The sequence below is a fragment of the Heterocephalus glaber genome, unplaced genomic scaffold (genome assembly GCF_053883595.1).
Source record: "Heterocephalus glaber isolate CG9 unplaced genomic scaffold, H.glaber_assembly_v1.0 deba00001428, whole genome shotgun sequence".
Lineage (NCBI taxonomy): Eukaryota > Metazoa > Chordata > Mammalia > Rodentia > Bathyergidae > Heterocephalus > Heterocephalus glaber.
Window position 1 is genome coordinate 6,882,429 of NW_028258293.1, and position 20,132 is coordinate 6,902,560.

General features: G+C 35.8%; 1 protein-coding gene across 6 annotated transcripts in view; it reads right to left on the reverse strand.

Moving 5' to 3' along the window:
• Window positions 1-5,084: 5,084 nt before the first annotated feature.
• The window catches only part of Luzp2 (leucine zipper protein 2), a 430,463-nt gene continuing 415,415 nt past the window's right edge, over window positions 5,085-20,132 (reverse strand). For all 6 annotated transcript variants that reach the window (XM_087211522.1, XM_087211524.1, XM_087211525.1 and 3 more), the window contains 2 exons: window positions 9,810-9,908; window positions 5,085-9,038 (listed from right to left, as the gene is read on the reverse strand). In XM_087211522.1, coding sequence (XP_087067648.1) covers window positions 9,845-9,908 — 64 coding nt within the window. In that variant the 3' untranslated portion in view covers window positions 5,085-9,038; window positions 9,810-9,844. The remainder of the gene's footprint in view (window positions 9,039-9,809; window positions 9,909-20,132) is intronic.

Here is a 20,132-nt window from a genome sequence, read left to right on the forward strand (position 1 = left end):
CTACCTTTCTTTTCTGTCTTTGGCCTACCTTTTCCGAATGAGGCCTACTGTTTTTGTTTGTTTCTCTACTAAAAGGCATCTTAAGGTTTCTGCAAACCCTAAAACTCATTGCCAAATCCCCAGACTCCTTTTCCAGAGGGGGGAAAATAAAATTACAGTTTAAAAAATTGACAATGCCATAAAACTAAGGAAACCAGTAGCATCCACAAAGGGCTGTTGCTATGGAGATCCTCTTACTGCTATCCTGCATGGCAACCAATGAGACAATTACCCTTACAGTATTCATTAGCATTATCAGCCACCAGTTACCATGTTCAGCATTTTAATACACTGAGGCAGGAAGGTAAAACAAAGCCATTACCTTGCCAACTGGGTGACACAGTCTTGCATGTTGATTGCTGTGTAAGAAATAGGCCAGAAATGTGAAGAAAAATGACTGCTCCACTTCTACCTAAGAAGCTGCAGTATTTGGGGAATAGTAGAAAAATACTGCTGTGAAGACCTTGATAGTGTTCTAGAAGGAAAAAACCTCCGAACCAGGCAAATTTGTAGAACTAGAAAGATTTCATGTAATAGTGAAACAGAACAATTATAAGACACAAAGAACAATAATTACATAGACAGAGTGTCCTGCATGGTTTAGGGCAAAATGCTGTAGTTTGCATAGCTTCATATTGGTGCGAACAAAAATGGAGAGTCCAGTACAAGAAAATCGGGTTCAGTAATTCTGGAACACAGCCCAGGAACCTGTTTTTGTGATGCCAAGCCTGCTTAGGTTAGATGCCTGGGGTGTACTGTAGCTAAGTAGTCAATGGCTTTCACTCTTGGATCCAAATTCAGGTTTCACATAATTTGGGTAAATCAGCTAAAGCATTGGTTGACTCTAATTCATAATATTGTAAACCTTCCTACTATAAAAAAATTGTTGTTTTGGCTAAAAGCCCCCTATGTTTATTTCAAATTCTTTTATCCTTCTCTCTAGGAAAAGATTTACCTTCATTGCTTCATCTCTATTAGGTTTCGATACAGACTCATGCTTTGTTTTCACTGGAGGCTGGGCTCATTTCCACTCAGGTGTCAAACGCTGACCTGGCCTGGCAGTTTGTGTGTGTGTGTGTGTGTGTGTGTGTGTGTGTTTTCCAACTTTCCTTTCCGGGTCATAAGAGGGAAACGCTGATATCATTAGGGAGAGTAGTTGGTTCATTCATTTACTCAGTAAGTATCCAGGGAACACTCACTTAATCCAGACTCTGGATAGGAATGAGGAAAAAATAGGCAGATAGGTGGCCAAGCAGAATACAGCCACATAGGCTATGATGAGATTTTGGTTTTTTAAATAGTAGTGCTTAGGCCAGGGATTTAGCTTAGTGGTTCTGCCGCCTGCCTTGCAAGCACAGGGGCCTGAGTTAAATCCATGGTACCAATAAATAAATAAATAAACAAATAAATAAATAAATACAGTGTTCAGGGTGGTCTCTTGAGAACTATATTTATATTTATATATTATAATTTATATAGTAGTCTTTATTTATATATTACAGTTATATACTACATATAAAATTATATATTTTTAAAAGAAACGGTATGGACCCTCTCTGGGGCCAAAGGTGACACAAAATAGAAATTAGAAGATTAGTAGAGCAATTCAAAATGTAACACATCTACATATAAAGAGTGTGCTGGTTACCCAGACTTTTTAAGGGGCTACAGTACATTTGTGCCCTGAAAAATATTTCAAGGCACATTAGGAAATTTGTACTCACCTACTTTGCTTTAATAAAAGGCAGCATGAGAAAGAGGGAGTATATAGTTCACTAGACTTCGAAGCTTTGAACTAGAGCTAAAGAAAGACTCAAAGGAAAAAGAAACACTTCTTCAAATGAAAAAAAAAATGTAATTTCAAAAAGTAATGAATGTATGTGGAATCACTTCTATCACAAAATTTGAAATGAGGCTTTATTTTGATTAATATTTTATTAGTTTTTTAAATGCCCCTGTAAAACTAGTACTGGTTCCTCTTCCACGTTTAAAACTTGGAGAGCAGAAAACAATCTGATCAGCAGAAATATGTCTTGTTTACCACAAAAATGTCACTGGAGCATGGAATTAGCCTTGTTCTGAGTCTAAAAGCTTAATTTTTACCAGAGTCATTTTTTAGACATAATGGTTTATAGTCTTTGCCACATCTTACTAAATTTATTATAGGTGCAAATTATGATAAATGTCTCATATTTCCCAGCTCTCAGTCATTATTTTATAAGATTAAATAACAAATCCGGAAAATAATTGCAATTTCATAAAATGATCGAGAAGCAAACAGAACCTCATAATTTTAATTGGTATTTATGACTCACAAGAGCAGACAGACATTGTATGATTTCAGGAGGAAAGTTGTGTGATAATATTGAGTGATTAAATGAAGAATTACTTGATGTTGCTCCCCAGGATTTAATCAACAAATCTTAATTCATGTATTTGAAAATATGTATTCAGGACCCCAGGGATTTAGCTCAGTGGTTCTGCTGCCTGCCTCACAAGCACAAGGACCCGAGTTTGATCCCCAGTACCAAATAAATAAATAAATAAATAGAAATATGTATTCAACATAGTAGTGTCTAGACAAAGGCAATATCTTCCTTCAAATAATAAAAATTTAAATTAGCTTCCTTGGAAGCAAGATGAATTACTCTTCCCATTCATTCAATACAGTTACCCTCCTAATACACAGGGAAACGCAGACCGAATATGCGGCCAATCCCACTTCCTCATAGCTTTCTTTCTGGGCACTTTGAAATGCATTTGTGTGTGTGTACATACCTTTAAAACAGAAGTAATGTTTTTATATTGGGCATTTTACTGTATTTATATAGATATTATTTTGATCAGAATCTGCACGCTGTTATTACATGCTTACTCTGTGCCTCTTCAGCATAAACTCAGTACTTAAATGAAATAGCTGTCATTACCTTGTAGTCTGTTAATTTGCTACTCCAGTGTATTGGAAGAAAGAGTAGAACTCAGAGAAGATAGCAACTGTCCGGAGACATACAGTGGAGTTGTCTTAGTGTTGTGATAGCCTCCATTTGTGTAAAGGCGAGTGATGGCAGGTGGTCGCCTTCCCCTTCCCCAGGCCCCCGCCCTTCGGAGTGCCCTCACTTGATGCCCAACAGACCACCCATCCTGTGTGAGTCTGCAACTATGCCGTCTTTGCTCCTTTGGAAGCAGGAGACTCCCACACCTGTGTTTCAGTTAACGTTAACCGGTGTGAAACCGCCCCTGACCCCTCTGACAGCAACGTTCTGCTCCTGTGAAGTTCCAATTGTGCTTCCCACTCCCTGAGCCCTCCCCGATTAGAAGAGCCCTTGAAAGGACCCTGCAAACTGCCTTTCCTTTGTCCAGAGTTTTCGGAGGCCTGAGCCCGCTCTAGACTGCCAGCAAAGTATCCCATTTAACTCAGAGCGTGGTGCCTCTCTATAGTTCCAACTCACCTGGCCCTACAACAGTGTTAGTTCCCTTCCAGCCTCACGTGGAAATTTAATCAGAATTTATTTCTTTATTAAAGATCAGGGAATTGAGAAATCCAGAGTGCCATCCTTTGGATGTTCTTTTATCTCAACAGCCTTAAATTTTTTTACTAACACTCAAGTTCACAGAATACAGATCCCCGATTGGGACACTAAAGCTAAACGCAGTCAAGTGAGCTGTGCATGTATTAGTCAGCTTTCCCATCTCGGGACACAATACCCAACACCACAGTTTAAGTGAGCAGAGATTTAATGTAGCCCCCAGTTTCAGATGGTTCATTCTGTGGTTGGCTGTTACAAGGCAGAAACAGCAGGGTAGGAGGCTCAGTGGAGCAGAGATGCTCGCGCTGTGGCAGGAGGAGGCAGAGAGGGAGAGAGGAGGAATAGGAATGAGAATGCACCCTTCCAGGTCACGCACCCAGTGACCAGCCTCTTCTGACCGGCCCCATCTCCCAGTAGCACATTTAGCTCTGGACTCATCAGTAGATTAATCCCGGGTGAGTAACACACTCGTTAGCCCATCTTCTTAGAAAAGCCCCACTTTGGAAGACATGAGAATTGGGCGGGACATTTTATATCTAAACCACATCAGTGCCTGTCCAAGTGTGTGAGAACTGCGTGCCAATTAACGACCGTGTGATGCACAGCCTTGTCCTGGACAGAGTGAGTTCGGGAGTGACAGACTTCTTCTCTAGCACTGACCCCATAGTAGTTTAGGGGAGCTGAGGGCTGTCATCACCTAATTTTTACACTGTACATTTTCAATCTCTTTAGAGGCACAAATACTCCTCACTGTGTACTCAGTAGAGCCACCTGCAGTACAGGCCCGTGACCTAGGGCAGTGGGCTACATCAGGTGGCCTGAAGGTGTGCATAGTACACAATCAATAGTGTGCAGATTTTTGTGTGTACAGTGTGCTATTCACACAGCAGTGAGACTGTCTAATGAGTCATTTCTTAGAACATATTCCTGTCCTTATGTGGTATATTACTGTATCTATTACAATGAGATTCACTTAGAAATTCACCCAGGAGTGCTCTATCTACTTTCTCTAAGGTCATACCCAAAGGGCCATAAACTTTTAACAAAAAGGCAAAGGTGAAACAGCATAAAAAAAACAAAACACAACCACAAAGTATATATATTCATTTTCTCTTGCTAAAAGACTGTTTTTTGGTTCTGTTTTCATGCCAGAATACACTCTTGTTGTTTGCTTTGTTTGTTCTCATGCTGTTTCAGCTCCTGAATTAACATTCAACAAATAATTGATTACAGTTCATAGGGCAACTAGTTCTAAGCACTTGAATTTAATTTCTGACATCAAAGATATGTTAATTAACTTGATGTGATCATTCCGCCATGTATATTTATATTAAAACATCACATGGTACCATTTGAATATATGCAATAGTTATCTGTCAATTATGAATAAAAATTAAGTTAAAAAAAGAAAGACAAAGCTAGAATTGCTTTAATGCTAACACTTGCTTTCTGAATTAGCTTCTGTAGAACAATGTACACTGAAGTTTTGATAACAAACATTCATTGAAGAAAATCACCCATCTTTCAGCACTTTTTATTCATCATCACTTTACCATTCATTACATAAGACCATCCAGATGGATACACAATTTGGGGGAATTTAAGACTGTACACATGAGTAAGAAAATGTCCCCCAAATAAAGAAGTGTGTGTTTTCCTTACTCTTAAGTCTGTCCAGCTTGGCCTACTCTGTGTGTCAATAATCACGTCAGTCTATGCAGCTGTTAGTGCTAATTACTGTACCTGAGCTATAAAAATAAAAGATTCCATTATAGCAAAGTTCACAAATATTGTTTTAGTCCAGCAATCTAGTGTTCAACTAAAGCAGTAAATGTCTCCTCCACACACATAACCATTTTTTGACTTGCAGCTGAGAATGTTTTATAAAAAACAATTGTCACTGAAATAGCAGTGTGATATTAAATATCTGCTTGACAATGAAAAAAGTAGGACACACAGTATTCTCAGCATTCAGATACTTGAGATTACATAGGAAACCACATCCAGATGGGTGACTGAAATTACTCGGTTTTCTTCTGAGGATGGTTGCACTGGATAGAAACAGCGTTCATTTATACATTTTAGGCACTGATTCCATTTATGTGGCTAATATGCAAACAGTAAGACAAAATCTAAACTAAATTTCTAACATAGAGATGAATGTGTAGTATTTGATAAGCATTTAAAAATAACCAGAGAGAAATTACATTTCTTTTACTTCTTGCGGTACCTATATTAAAAACAAGTTACTCTGTTGGAAAGGATGGTTTTATATTCTCAATAGGAATCCATAGTCTACAGAATTTACAGTCTTTCAATGTCTGTCATGCCATGTACATAATAGAATTAGACTATCTATAGTCAACAGTTTGCTTAATGATTTTTCTCTATCTATGGATACTTGGGATATAAAAGTTAATTTCTCAAAAGCAACATTTATTTATATACATACTTGTTAAAAGAAATAATAAGAAATGCTACCTCTCTTACAGATAAATAGCACACATGTAAGAAAAACTTTTTAAACCTCTCAGGTCCTATTTTAAAACAATTAAAGTATTGAGGGGAAAAATGAATTAACTTAAATACAGGTGTAGACTATACTACAAAATAATGCCTTATTTAATTATAGTCTGCCAAAGAATGTATATACACTTTATGAGAAGAAAAACAGCATGATGTTTTTTCAACAGATGACGTTACCCTGGTATGGAGACCCTAGAGGATGTCCTACATCACAGAAAACCCACTCCACTGCTGGTCCTTTGGGAAGAAACTCAAAATGCATGGGCAGCAGACTCAATGACCACGGCCACCCAAGGAGCCGTTCACAGTACTAATAAAAGTCTGGAAACTCATGACCACCACCATGAGGACCTCTTGTAATTACAGAGGCCAAAGGTACCTCACATTTATCCCATGATGTCTCAATAAATTTAGCCTTAAAATGTTTATACAAGTTTGTCTTTTCCTGAAGTGTCTATACATTTTTTGCAGACTCTGTATTAAAAGGAACTCGCAGAATATGTCTTTAAAAATGCAAATAATGTGGTCCCTTCAGCAGCATCTATATGAAAAATGGAAATAAAAGCTTTCTGCTACAATTTCTGGGTTTCTTTTTTGGGGGGATGGGTGTAAATTATGCACTACATATACCAGAGTAAACTCTGAGGGGTCCTTAAGTTTACATATTTTAAAGGGGAAAAATAAATTGCTGATTGAGAGATCATTTAATCATAACAGAAACCGAGAAAAGCAAATTCATTATATGAGCATTTACTATGTAGGATAGGAAATCACAAGACAAACACAATAAATAACTACAGAATAAAGTTCTAGAAACTTGACTAGTATTAAGCCACATCCTCATTTTTCAACATTATCTCCTAACGATTTGAAGTGTCTCAAATCACGCAGTGTTATGGTGAGATTGTGATTAACTTTCCATGGGAACCACATTGCCTGGGAGGAAAGTTAGATGCAGGGCAAGAACAGGAAAGTAAACCTAAATTAAACTGAAATTATCTGCTTCTCTTTTGTAAATCTCTGGAAATGTTTAGGGCACTTAGAATGAGTAGGGAGAAACAGGAATTCTGAAGCTAGTAACACAGTGCCACATAGCATTAAACGTTCTTTAGAACTGGGAAAATCTCAGCAAAAAATTCAGACTGAACCTTAATATTTTTCTTCCTCATTACCTGTACTTCCTCTGAAAACTGTATGGGTTATCTATAAAATCACTTCTCTTTCTTTCTGAACTAGACAGTTATGTTAAAAGTACGATAAAGGACCTTGAAGTAAGCCAGTAGAATTGCTATGTAAATATAACACAATATTTCTTTTACTGCTAATGATACTTTGTAATTCTCTCAGTCAGACTGACTGGAATACTCGATGGGGATCTAATGTATGTTGTTCTAACTCAGAACTTAGGATATTGATTACAGATTTCATTTAGTTTATTTTTATTTACTCACTACTAGATTGCACTGGTACAAATGAATTTGTTAATTAGCAGATTCATTCAGTAAAATCAATGATTTTATATCCTTTCTGCACTTATTCAATGTGTATCCATTTGGTACAAACAGAAGTGAATGCATTTGGTGCAAATAACCTACATCCATTAATCCATTATCTTGAATTTGCAAGTTTGATTCACTACTGATAATATCAGATATTGAATTATTGTTCAAGTTTAAGTCCCTTTTGATGGTGCGCCATATTAAGATTATTCACATGTGAAGTTATTTGTTAATATTCTTACACAGAAACCTAGCTTCAAAGATTAAAGCAAACTTTACTTATTTGTTTTAATGAATACAACAGTTTTTTTTAATGAGATTCTATTCATTGAGTCAACACAGGTATTTTACTTTTATCAAATGCCAATTTCTCTCTCTCTCTCTCTCTCTCTCTCTCTCTCTCTCTCTATATATATATATATATATATATATATTCATCAGGTTGCATATTTGTATTTTAGAGACTTCTTCCTACCCTATATTCTACTACCCAATTTTGTAAAAAAAAAAGAATCATGGGCCGGGGATTTAGCTCAGTGGTTCGGGAGCCTGCCTCGCAAGTGCAAGGTTCCGAGTTCGATCCCCAGGACCAAAAAAAAAAAGAATCATAGCATTTCAAACCCAATTCCCAAATTGGAATAATTTTAGTAGATGTACATAAAATATGAGACTATAGAATGTAGAAAAGAAAATTTCAATTGTGTCAGAAATTTGATCATTTCTCCAAATAGTTTGTCTACATCATTCCAAACATATTCAAAGGTTTCTATTTACTGACTAAATCTTTGTCAGATTTGCCTTGTCATAGCTAGACAAAATTATCATTAGATCAAAACAGTAAGAATTGTGATGAACAGGATCAAAAAAAGAATATAGTAAGGTAGAAAAAATTCCAAATTTGAATGATGCTGACCCCAATTTGCTGGTATGGCCCAAAACCTTTAGGATGTGGTTACAATTTGGATTCTAAAAATACCAAGGATTAACAGTAGTTTATTCTCCAATTGATCTCAATACCTAGAGCACAGAAATACTAGCATCCAAATGAACACAGGGAATCAAGTGTTATGTTGCATGTTAGTTCAAAATACGCCAACTTATACTTAGCAATTTAGTGATGACAGTAAAATATCTATGACTGCATTAATCCATTTCAAGTAGGTTATTGCTTAAGGATCATAATCGGTCTGGAATCTTTTGGAGTTTCTGGACTACTTTATAAAGTTACATAAAATTGTGAAAAAGTTGCATGCTTTATAAACTTGGTATTTCCATCAAGCCTGTAGTCTAAAAAGAGTATGAAGACAATCAAATGGATGTTTTCAAAGTGGTTTTCCAGTATTTACAGTATTTTTTCTTCTCGGGGTGCTGTGCCTTCAAAGCTGGTTATCTGTTTTTCTGGGGTTTTTTTCACCTCACATTCAGAACAAGGAGGCATTTGCAATTTCTGCCAAATAATGCAGAAAAGATAATTAGAGGAATCCGATAGAACACATTTTAGGGTAAAAATGCAAGTCTTAACAGTAGAATAATGAAAATTCACACATCTCAGTCTATACCTCAGAAAACAAATGACAGACACAAATGAAATAAAGTTGTTACTATCCTACTGCATGAAAGCATATACAAATATTTTGTCTGAAATGGCAAAGTTTTAAGACAACTTTGAAAAAATTGTAACCAAACCACTCAATTCTAACTGAGCTTACCTAGACACTTAGCTTCAAAAATCAGTTATTAATTTGTTTTAACAAATTTTACAAATTTTTAACCATTTTTTTTAAAAAGATGATACTTTCTGAGCATCATCCTGATATACTGATAAAGCAGAATATGTGAGAATTCAGAACTGAGCTCTTGTGTTTGTGACTGTGGAAGACAAATGTACTTTTTCAGCCTACTCCACTTCCCCAAATCTTCCTTAATTTCCTCTGTGTAATGAGCAATAGATGCATGGCTTTTTTCTCGGTTTAGTTTAGTTTCTTTGAGAATAGGGAGGAGTAGAGAAGAGGAAAGGCTCACAGAGATGAAACAAATGCATTATTGCCAGCCACAGGGGTCTTGAAATGCTTAAATCCAGAGGCTCAAATGGAAGGACCTGTCCTGTACCAGCCAATGCAACATCCTGCTCCAGAAAGAGCTACATGGAAATGCATGGATTCAATGGATCCACGCAACACCCTCTGACATTATAAAAATAAAACTGACTAAAAACTACCTGTGGGACCGGCTCTGATTCCGCAGTGGCATTTCTCACGGCATTTCTCTGATTCTGCAGTGGCATTTCTTTGTGCTCCATTGAACAGGTCTTTCCCTCCTATAAAAGAAGCAATTGAACAGATCCATTAAGCTAAACAAAGAAAAGGGACAGAAAAACTCTTTTGAATTCTTCCCATGAAGCTTCCATCACTTGCTACAGACTGAATAGGACAAGATCTTCCCAATATCCTCTCTGGAAAAAGACTGAACACATTTTCATGGTCAGATTTAGGATCTCAGAGGTACTTGGGGCAATAGGCTGCTACAAAGATGTTCAATTTCAATGAAAACTCTTCCACCATAAAAAATTAAAATGAAATAAAAGATTATGAAACTTAAATTATTAATATTTCAGTGGACTGTGTGCCTGCAGCGACATCAATATTACAAAGCACGGAACAATTTAAACAGCGTGATCACCAATCTATCTAGCAAAAATCTTCAAAATTTTAAACTGGACAATATTGCTATAACTGAGACACTGCATTATATTATCCAGGAAATCTTATTTTACTATTAACTTCTCTAACTGGGCTGGTTGTAAATAAAGTATTCCACTTTGGATTCATTCTGTTTTAATCAAGGTTAAACTTTTGATTTTCTTTCTTTCTTTTTCTTTCTTTCTTTCTTTCTTTCTTTCTTTCTTTCTTTCTTTCTTTCTTTTCTTTCGTTTCCTTTACCTTTATCATAGACACACTTTTAAAGCATCTACAACATAACTTTGTGTATGAATCAGCACTTTTATGTGTGGCATGTGATAGCCTGTAATTCAATATGTAAATCTGAGTTTAAGAGTGTACTGATCACGGTCAGGGACAGCCATGACTTTGGACTGGTGAGTTTCTTTGCAGGTAGTCAGCTCTGGGATGGAGAATGAATTTAACCTCAAACTCCATCACTTCAAAGATTCTGAGTATATGATAACTGCACCAGTTGGACAGGAAATTAAACTTCTCGAATTCCAATTAAGGACAAAGATATTTCTACTTGCTCCCTATTCTCACATTATATTGCTCTTAATTGAACACACGTAAGACTACTTTAGTTTTCCATCTTTCGATCCCTATGTGTATGACACATGTGTGTATGTCATAATAGTCATTTCTCATTGTGAGATCTAAAAAATCAGCTAGTTATTCTTTCTCCACCTCTAGCTAGATTCAGCCACATTGCCATGTTCTAAACCCATAAAACAACTCTAACACTTAACATTGTTTTTCTATGTAGAAGCATGCCTGGATCCTCACTATATTGTAAGACAGTTTAAGAAAAAGACTATATTTTTCATTCCTAAATCACAGTTACTATCCATTAGGCATGCAGTGTGGTCTAAAACAGATAGTAAATGGTGAATATATAATATCTAAATAAATAATAAATGAATAAAACAAACAGAATCCATATGGAATGTTTCAATTCCTTCAAATATTAATGGATGCCACTTTCTCTGTATTTGACAGAGATCTTAATACTTTAATACATAATTTCCTTTCAGGAGATAAGCCTACAGCTAATGGAAAAGTGATGTGCAACTATAATAACAGGAATCAGTGGTCAAATCCTTAATTACACCCTTCCAAAGAATTTAAGGCACCTAGCAAGGAGAAGTGTTCTACACCACCTATGAAAGATAAGACATGAGTGCATTATCTAGAAAGGATAAAAGTATGACTCTTGGTTAACTAGAGCAACCAAGGATTTCACTATGAAGGTGGCCCTCCATGAAGAGCGGAGTTATGAGAGCAATGGAAAGTAAAAGCACACACGTGCTGGTAAGAGGAGTGCTCTGTAGGTAATAGTGGCAATATCTGTGATCTTAAATAATGACAGACAACCAGCATAGGAAGAGTCATGGAACAACCTCCCTGCCAAGCAGTGGTGTCTACACTTAATTTGGTAGTTATTAACAGGAAACTACTAGAGTCCTGCAACAGCATGGACACTTTTCTAAGAAAGTTTACAAGTCAATGTTTTCTCTACATTGGACCTAAAGGGATTTATGAACTGGATTGTCTGATAATGATTCCATACCACGATTGCTCAAACATGCCATCATTACTTCCCACTTCCTTCAGTGAAGAGTGGACTATGTGATGGTTGTATTTGCATTTGTCTCTCACTTGAACTCTTTTGGGCATCATAGGACATGTCCAAGTAGCAACATGAGCTTCCCCTCAATTGCCTGATGAGAAGGCAAAACATGGCAATCTCTGTCAGAAGACAGGTTTTAATTTTCACATGTTTGGAGTTTAACCCTCTGTGTCTATTCCATAGGTCCATTACTAAATTAAATTATACAACTGAAAGAACAATGACGTAAAATTTCTTTTTTTCAGTTGACTCATACCCTCTCTCTGTCTGAAAGTTATGTACTACTTATATCATTGGTGTGTGTTTAATTTCCCATCACAAGCAAGATATCTTAGAGTTTTATCACTTCTGTGATCATCTAACTCAACCCAAGAGGTGATAGAACTTGAGAATTCTCTCTTTTGATGCATACAACAAGACATAAGAACAAGAAGAAGGCTGTTGGCCATTATAATTGTCACCAAATATTCAGTGTTCCAAAAGTCAGTGTACGTGAAGATTAGGTTATCTTAGCCTTCAAAATTAAAATTTTGAAAAGATAGCAATGGACAGTCCTTTTGGGAGTAAGACTACAAACTAACTCACACGAACACCACCCAGTATATTAGTCTCCCGCCCTCTTCTCTCTCTCAGAGCCCAGGGTGTATATGTCTTTGTTTCCTTCCTGGACTGTAAAATGAAACTCTTTAACTCTCACTCTCAGCCTCCATAAATGCCTCCCTAAAGGAGATTTGATCCTGTAAACTCGTCCATTAGTCAGTCAAATCAAGACAAGGGAGAAAATATCTTCCACTCCCTATGGTCTATACAATCAGCAAAACCTGACTCAAACGCCCACAAGAGCTCCTCTCTCTCTCCTAACACTGCCAACCCACACCGGATGTAACAGCCCCAGCACTGTAGTTCTTCCCACTTGCCCAGTAAATTTCCAACTGCACATGCACTCAGGTTTATTTATGCCCCAAGCAATCACAGCACATCATTCGTATTGCAAACTCCTACTCATCACGTACTGAGCAGTGCGAATTGTAAACCTCTGAGGATTGTAAATCTTGTACTATGAGAAAGCTTAATGCAACTTTTCTATTTTCCAACTCTCCTGCCATATCTGTGCAAAGAAAACATTGTTGCACAATGTGAAACCAAGCAAAACTTTGCGTGTGCCTCAAACATCTTGGTCCCACGTAGTTAGTGTAAAGAATGGAGCCTTTCCAGCCCAGAAAGAGGTAAAAGGTCCTCAGAGAAGACCAAACAGCACTCACACTGAAAACCATTCTGAACTGGCTTCCTTGTCCTTAGATCTTATTTGTTTTGTTTGTTTGCTTTTTGGTACCAGGGATCGATCTTGGGTCCTTGCACTTGTGCAGCAGGAGGCGAAACCACTGAGCTAAATCCCTAGCCCCCTAGATCTTATTTGAATGAATACTCACTTGCAAGCTTGGGACATTTTTATGATTAGTTTAAAATAAGGCCTTCCAAGAAAAAGAAAGAAAAAAATGAGAAAACAAGGAAAAAACAGAAACAAAGCTTTTGTGAATAGGGAGCAGTTGAAGGGAGGGAAGGAGAATGGGAAAAACAAGAACGAAGGTGTATCATGCACAGGTACAAATTCCCAATGATGAATGTGATCATTATGTATACCTAAAATGTACCAATAAACTTAATGAATAAAAAACAAATAAGACCTCCCAGAATTTTCATTGTTGAGAGGATGAAGGGATGAAGGGGTTGGAGTCTATCTTGTCAAATAAGTGAAATGTCATCTAAAAGAATGACCATCAGACTCACCACTAAAAAAGCTCACAAGAAAAGTGATCAGAAATTAAAGGAATAAATCATTCTATTATGGTCCTTAATACAGACATACAAACACTGAGCTTTCATCACACAGATACGTTCCTTATCTCATTCTTCAATATTACTTGAAGTATTTATTGATGCTTAATTTCCATTAATTCTTCTAGGTACAGTGTGAAATGGAATTTTATCTCTTAGAAAGAGACAAAAAGTGTGATTTCATATAAAAGATTTTCTGATTAAATACAGTAAGATTGTAGTTAAATTCATGGGATAAGACATCTGTGTTTAGCTAATGATCAGATTTTTACAGTTAATATGACTAGTTATGTGGCTTTGGATGACATAGTCATTTTTTCTCAATTCATTTTTTTTAAAAAATGAGAAACAGTTTTATTCATAAATGTTTACTGGTTTAGAGGTCAGTTTGGTTAGTTGGTTATGGTTTTAAATACTCACACATACAATGTCAAAATCTAGAAATTGTTTTCTACCTTCTTTCCACCTTTCAGCAAAAAGAAAAGTTTATTACATCAAATATATCAAACAATAGTGGAGAACTAAGAGCTATTATCATTGTGCTGTGCATGGTGGTGCATGCCTGCAATCCCAGCATGCAGGAGGCTGAGACAGAAGGATTAAGAGTTTGAGACTATCCTGGATCATGCAATAAGACCTTGTCTCATGAAAAGAAGGAGCTGTTACCAAATACGTAAAGCACTATCTCGAAAGAAGAAGAATGATTACACAAAGTCTGTTCATTGAAGGATATGCCAAAGATGAGAAAGAAGTTAGATTGGGAAAAATGGAAATAATCCCAGAACATCAGTCTCACAGTGAAGCATAATTCCAAATAAAAATGTTTATATCATGCAAAAGTGGCAATCATATTAGTCAACTTTCAGGAAATGTGTGGATTCAGTCATCCCTCAGACCCATGTCTGAGTCCTTAAAATTTTATGAGATAGAATAGGTCTGAATATTTAGTTTCTAAGTTTCAAAAGTTAAATGTATTTCTGTGACTTTGATGACAAAGCTTTATTTTCAAAAACGGTATAAGAGGAATTATTTCATTTTTTAATCATTAAGGAATCTTTTATGCTCTTTCTGTATCTTAAGAAAGCCCACTCGACAATGAAGTGAAAAAGAGATAACAAAATTCATCAAAGATGAGATTTAGATGTAACAGTTACAAAGTAGAATTCATATAATTCCATTTCATCCATTTAAATGTCAACACAATTTTAGAGGACTCATGATACCAATAATAATTCAAAAATGAATACTAATTTAGATATTTTGAGGAAAAATATATAATGTATTCTTTTTTCCTCAAGGAAATCAAAAGAAGTGAACAGAGAAACAATATTCAGTATGTGGATTGAAAAATACAGCTTTTGGTAAAAAGATATATGCTTTACCAATAGGGATACCTGGGAGACAAAGTAGAGAGCCCTCATATGTAAGATGTACAAATTAATGGTATCACAGTTTAGATCTAATGTGCTCCCTAAATCTCATATTCAGAGGAAGGGCTTTTGAAAGGTAATGGATCATGTGAACATTGTGCTCATTAGTGGACTGATCCTTTGATGCATTCATGGTGAAAGGTATTATTTGGAGGTGGGACCTGTTTGGGAAAGGTGTGCCACTGGGACACACCCATGGGTGTTATGTCTCCTTTCCCAGCTCCCCTCTTCTTGCTCTGCATCTCACCTGCCCTGCATTGTGAAGCTTTTCCTAGCTGGGCCCTGGCACCATGACATTTCCTGTTGGAACAAGGTGATCAGGGACTGAACTCATGAAGCTGTGAGTCGAAATGAACCTCTCCTTCTTTAATTTGAGGTTTTTGTGTCTTTTATCCAAACATCAGGAGAGATGACTACAGGTGATAATAATGCTTACAATACAAGATAACTGATAATGAACTGAAATAATATGCATGAAGTTCCTAGATAGTAAGTTGTACAGGCTCTGTAATCAGAACACTAGGTATCAATTTCACTCCTTTGCTTATTCATTGTTACTTATGACCTGTAATTCAACTTCTTTGGGGCCTATGCATTATACTCATTATTTATTTAATATATAAAAGAAACAAGAATCTGAATTTTTGTGGACTTAAAAAAAACCAATGAATTTAGAATAACCATATGTATATTTCATATATATAAAATGAAACCTACATCATATCAACTGTTGTTACTATGGCAGAGTCACTGATATATATTTAACACATAGTAGAAATGAATGTTGCCTATATAGCAATTTGTGTAGTCTACAGTTTGGAGAGAAATGTTACATTTTATATGCATTTACATTAAAGCAATGCCATTCTTATAACATTGAAGAAAAATGTTACAATTTGTGATTCCAAGTAATTATAAATAGTCATTAAATGATAAATAATTGTTTTTGTTAAATACAGAAATAAAATTATACATTTTCTACTGGCTTCAGCATGGTGCAATGGAATTTTCTATTTTCTGAGACTCCCTCTGTTCTCTCTTTCACACTGTCACTGACAAAATATATTCAAGCAGTTATTTTTGAAAATAATTTAATGAGAAAGATTTTAAATATTTTCATAAACAGCATATTTTAATTTGGGACATTTTATCTCTCAAGGAGATAATCCACAATTTCAACAAAGAAAAATAAAAACAATCCTGTAATCATAAATACTCATTATGGAGCTTTGTATACTACAAAAAACAAGAAAATTTTTTAAAAATGGTTGTATATAAGTTGCACAAGCAATGATTTAGCTATACCAAGTTGAATAAGTAATGGAAAAATAATAAGATTCCAAGCATTAATCATGATATGTCAACTTGATTGCACTCAGAATTTCATAGCAGATGAGTATAACATAATTTTAGTGTGTTGAACTCAGCCATGAAACCATAACCTTGAGAACTATCTAGGTTCCTTGGCTCTTTCCTCTGTAGCCTTGTTCCTCTACTCTGCTTCCATGCTACCATGAACTAAGTAGTTTTTCTGTGCCACTTTCTTTGCCGACATGTCCTTGACCATGGACTGAATCTCCTGAAACCATGAGCCAAATTAAACCCTCTCCCTTAAAATATACTAGATAATTTTTATCAGCAACAGGAAAGCTACCTGATACAATGATACAATGTTTTCAATTGTAAAGACCATGTTTTATGATACTTCTTTATTAAAAGAACTTTGAAATTCCATACTAGAAAATTATATAGAATAGTAATAATATAATTATGCAAGTACTTATGAAACTGACAAATAGAATACAGTAAACTCATAATATTGTCAAATTTCAAAGCACAATGACAAAGTTACAGACAGTGAGACAAAGAGCTTTATTTTCATGCTTTGACATTTTTGTTGGTTTGAAAATAACAAATAAAATCTACTTGTCTATCTGGCCATATATGTAATGATTTCTATTTTTATCTCAATCTTTATATCATTCCTCCACCTTATCCTCTTCTTCCTACTACTTTGCTTCTCTTTTATACTCCTTCTACTCCTCTTATTTCTCCTTCTACTTCTCCTCCTCATCATCATCCTCTTCCTCCTCCTGCTTCTCCTTTTCCTTCTCCTCCTCCTTTCCTCCTCTCTATCTCTATGGCTCTTTTTTGTTCTCTTTTCCCCCTTTCATTAAGGATATAGCTGATATATCTCTTTCATTTGATCAATTACCATCTACATATTCCATTCATTTAGTACCATACATGTATTACTCATCTGTGTGCTTTGTCCACTATGTCAAAGCACCTATAAATAAAAAAAAGATAATGTTTAATTTGGAACAGAGCCTAGAAACTTGAGCTCTTTTTTCATTATCAGTGTGAACCTCAAGTGCTTTTGCTTATATTAAAGGAAAAAGTTAAGATATCATTTACCCTCATGCATGTAAAATTAAACAATATAGTTTTACTTGGGGAAGAACAGAGACTTAACAAGGTATAGTGAAAGATGGATTAATTATACAAGGGAATTATTTTCTGTCTTGAAACACAATTTTAAAGAGGAGTCTTGGGAAATACATAAAACAGTACGAAGGCTAGCACTGGTCTTCAAAACATTCCAACAGTTCAATTAGGCAATTTTCAACCTGATTATTAAAGTACCTAAATCTTGAAATCCAAGTAATAAAACATGCAGAGTGATCATAAAACCGAACACATTCAGCTGCTTTGATATGAAGTTCACTCGTCAATTATACAGAAGGCCCAGGGAAGCCCAAGGCTGGGTCTGTGATTTATTAGATAGGATGAGGCATGAAAACATCTTTACTAGAGTAATTAAAAACTGTCTCACATACACATCTTCACCAACAGCACATTCACACACACACACACACACACACAGTTTGCTTCTGAGATTTGCTCGCAAACCTCACAAACTGTGATATTATGACCACAAAAGCAATCAATATAACAACAGAGCTATGTAGTGGAGACAAGTTCTTCTAGTTATTTATGTGGATGGAAAACAGGACACAATTAAAATAATGGTGTAGGCAGCACTCTATCACTGGGATATTCTTAGTCATTATCAAGACTACCACTGTAATGTAGAAACAACAGGCTTTGAAATCACACACACATTAGTTCTGAATCTCAGCTCCGAAGCCTACTATTTATTACAAAGGCAGGTAAGTTAATAAAGATTGAGGATCCCAGATGTTGTTATTTTAGAGCAGAATAAAATTGAACAAAGGCCATCAATCAATACTTGTTGAGATCTTTGGAGTAAGTAATGCCTAGTGGATTAGTAAAGCATGCTTTTGTGTGGTCATGAGGGGTGAACCTGGGCATTACATGTGGTCCCTCACCTGTCTTCTCTGCTACTGTTCCTTTGTTTTGCTTTCTGGCCACCATTAACCAAGAATTTTTGCCTTGCTATGCAATTTCACTATGATGTTTCTGTCTTGGAACCAGCTGACCATGGAGTGAACTCCCCCAAAGCCTGAGCCAAATTAAACCTCTCATCCTTTAAATTGCAAGTGTTAGGTATTGTGTATAAGTGATGATAAATCTATTACAAACACCAATAACAAAGTCTGGAATTGTTAACTTCATATTTTGACATTAGAAAAAAAGAGAAACCAACACATTACCAAAACATATTTTTAAATGTTTCAGAAAAATGTTTTAATTTAAAATATCTAATTGGAAAACCCACTAATTTTTTCTTAGTTGTAATTTTACTTACATGGCTGTTTACTTTGTTTTAATTTTTCTACATCTCTATAGCATAAAAAATGTTATCATTAGGCAGTACTTACCTATGGAATGTTGATAAAGAAATAACAGGTTAATCTCCCTAATTCCCATTCATAAAATGAGGGTTTACTTTTAAAATGTTTACATCCTGGGGAAATGAGACAATATAGGTAACACAGTAAAGTAAATAGAATAAAGATGTAGCCCATCCTAGGACAGAATCTTGCTATAATTTGAATTTTTTTCTGAGAGAACATGTTGGTATGTAGTTCAGGCTGGTCTTGAATTCACTAAGAAGATCAGGCTGGCCTCAAGCTCTCTGTGGGCCTCCTGTTTCAGCCTCCAGAGTGCTGGGATCATAAGTATGTGCCACTATGCCCAGGAATGATTTACACATTTTTGCACACTCCAACTTCATGAAATGAAATTCTAATCCCCAAGGTGATGGAATTAGGAAGTGGAGTCCTTGGAAAGCCCTTCAGCTAAGGGTGCTACTCTCTCAAACATAATTTCCTTTCTAATTAAAGAGGCCTAGATGGATCCCATATATCTTCCCCGTGCAATCGGAGTAAACAGACAGCTATCCCAGAGGAAGTGAGACTTCACCAGACAGGCAATGCACCAGTACTTGATTTAGGACTTTCCACTTCCCACAGTTTGACAAATAAGTATCTTTTTTATATGCCACTCATTGTATGGTATTTCTATAGCAACACAGACTAAGAAAAATATCTTACCCTCATTAGCAGTATGAACTTACTTTCACTTACTGAGGTTCTGATTCTTTATTTAAAAGAAAAGCACAATAGTACTGATCTCCACAGGTTGTTGGAAGAATTATATTCAAATAGAAATATGCAAGAATTACTAATGAAGGGTCTTAAACATACTAGGCACTTAGTTTAGTTTCCATTTTCCCTCACCTTTCTTTAGCTTTCTCTTGCTTCAATTCAAATTTCCTTAGATTGTTAATGTTTGTATCTCAAGAAAATAGAAACACTGATATTCAGCCACCTCCATTTTATTATTTTTATATCCGCATACTGACTCTACTCATTAGAGAATCTTGACATTGCCCAAGAATTTATAATGCTCCCCTCCTCCCCCTCCTCTTTCTCCTTTTTCTTCTTCTTTCTCTCCTTTCAAGTCTTTCATTCTCATTCTGTTCATCCAGAGGTCAG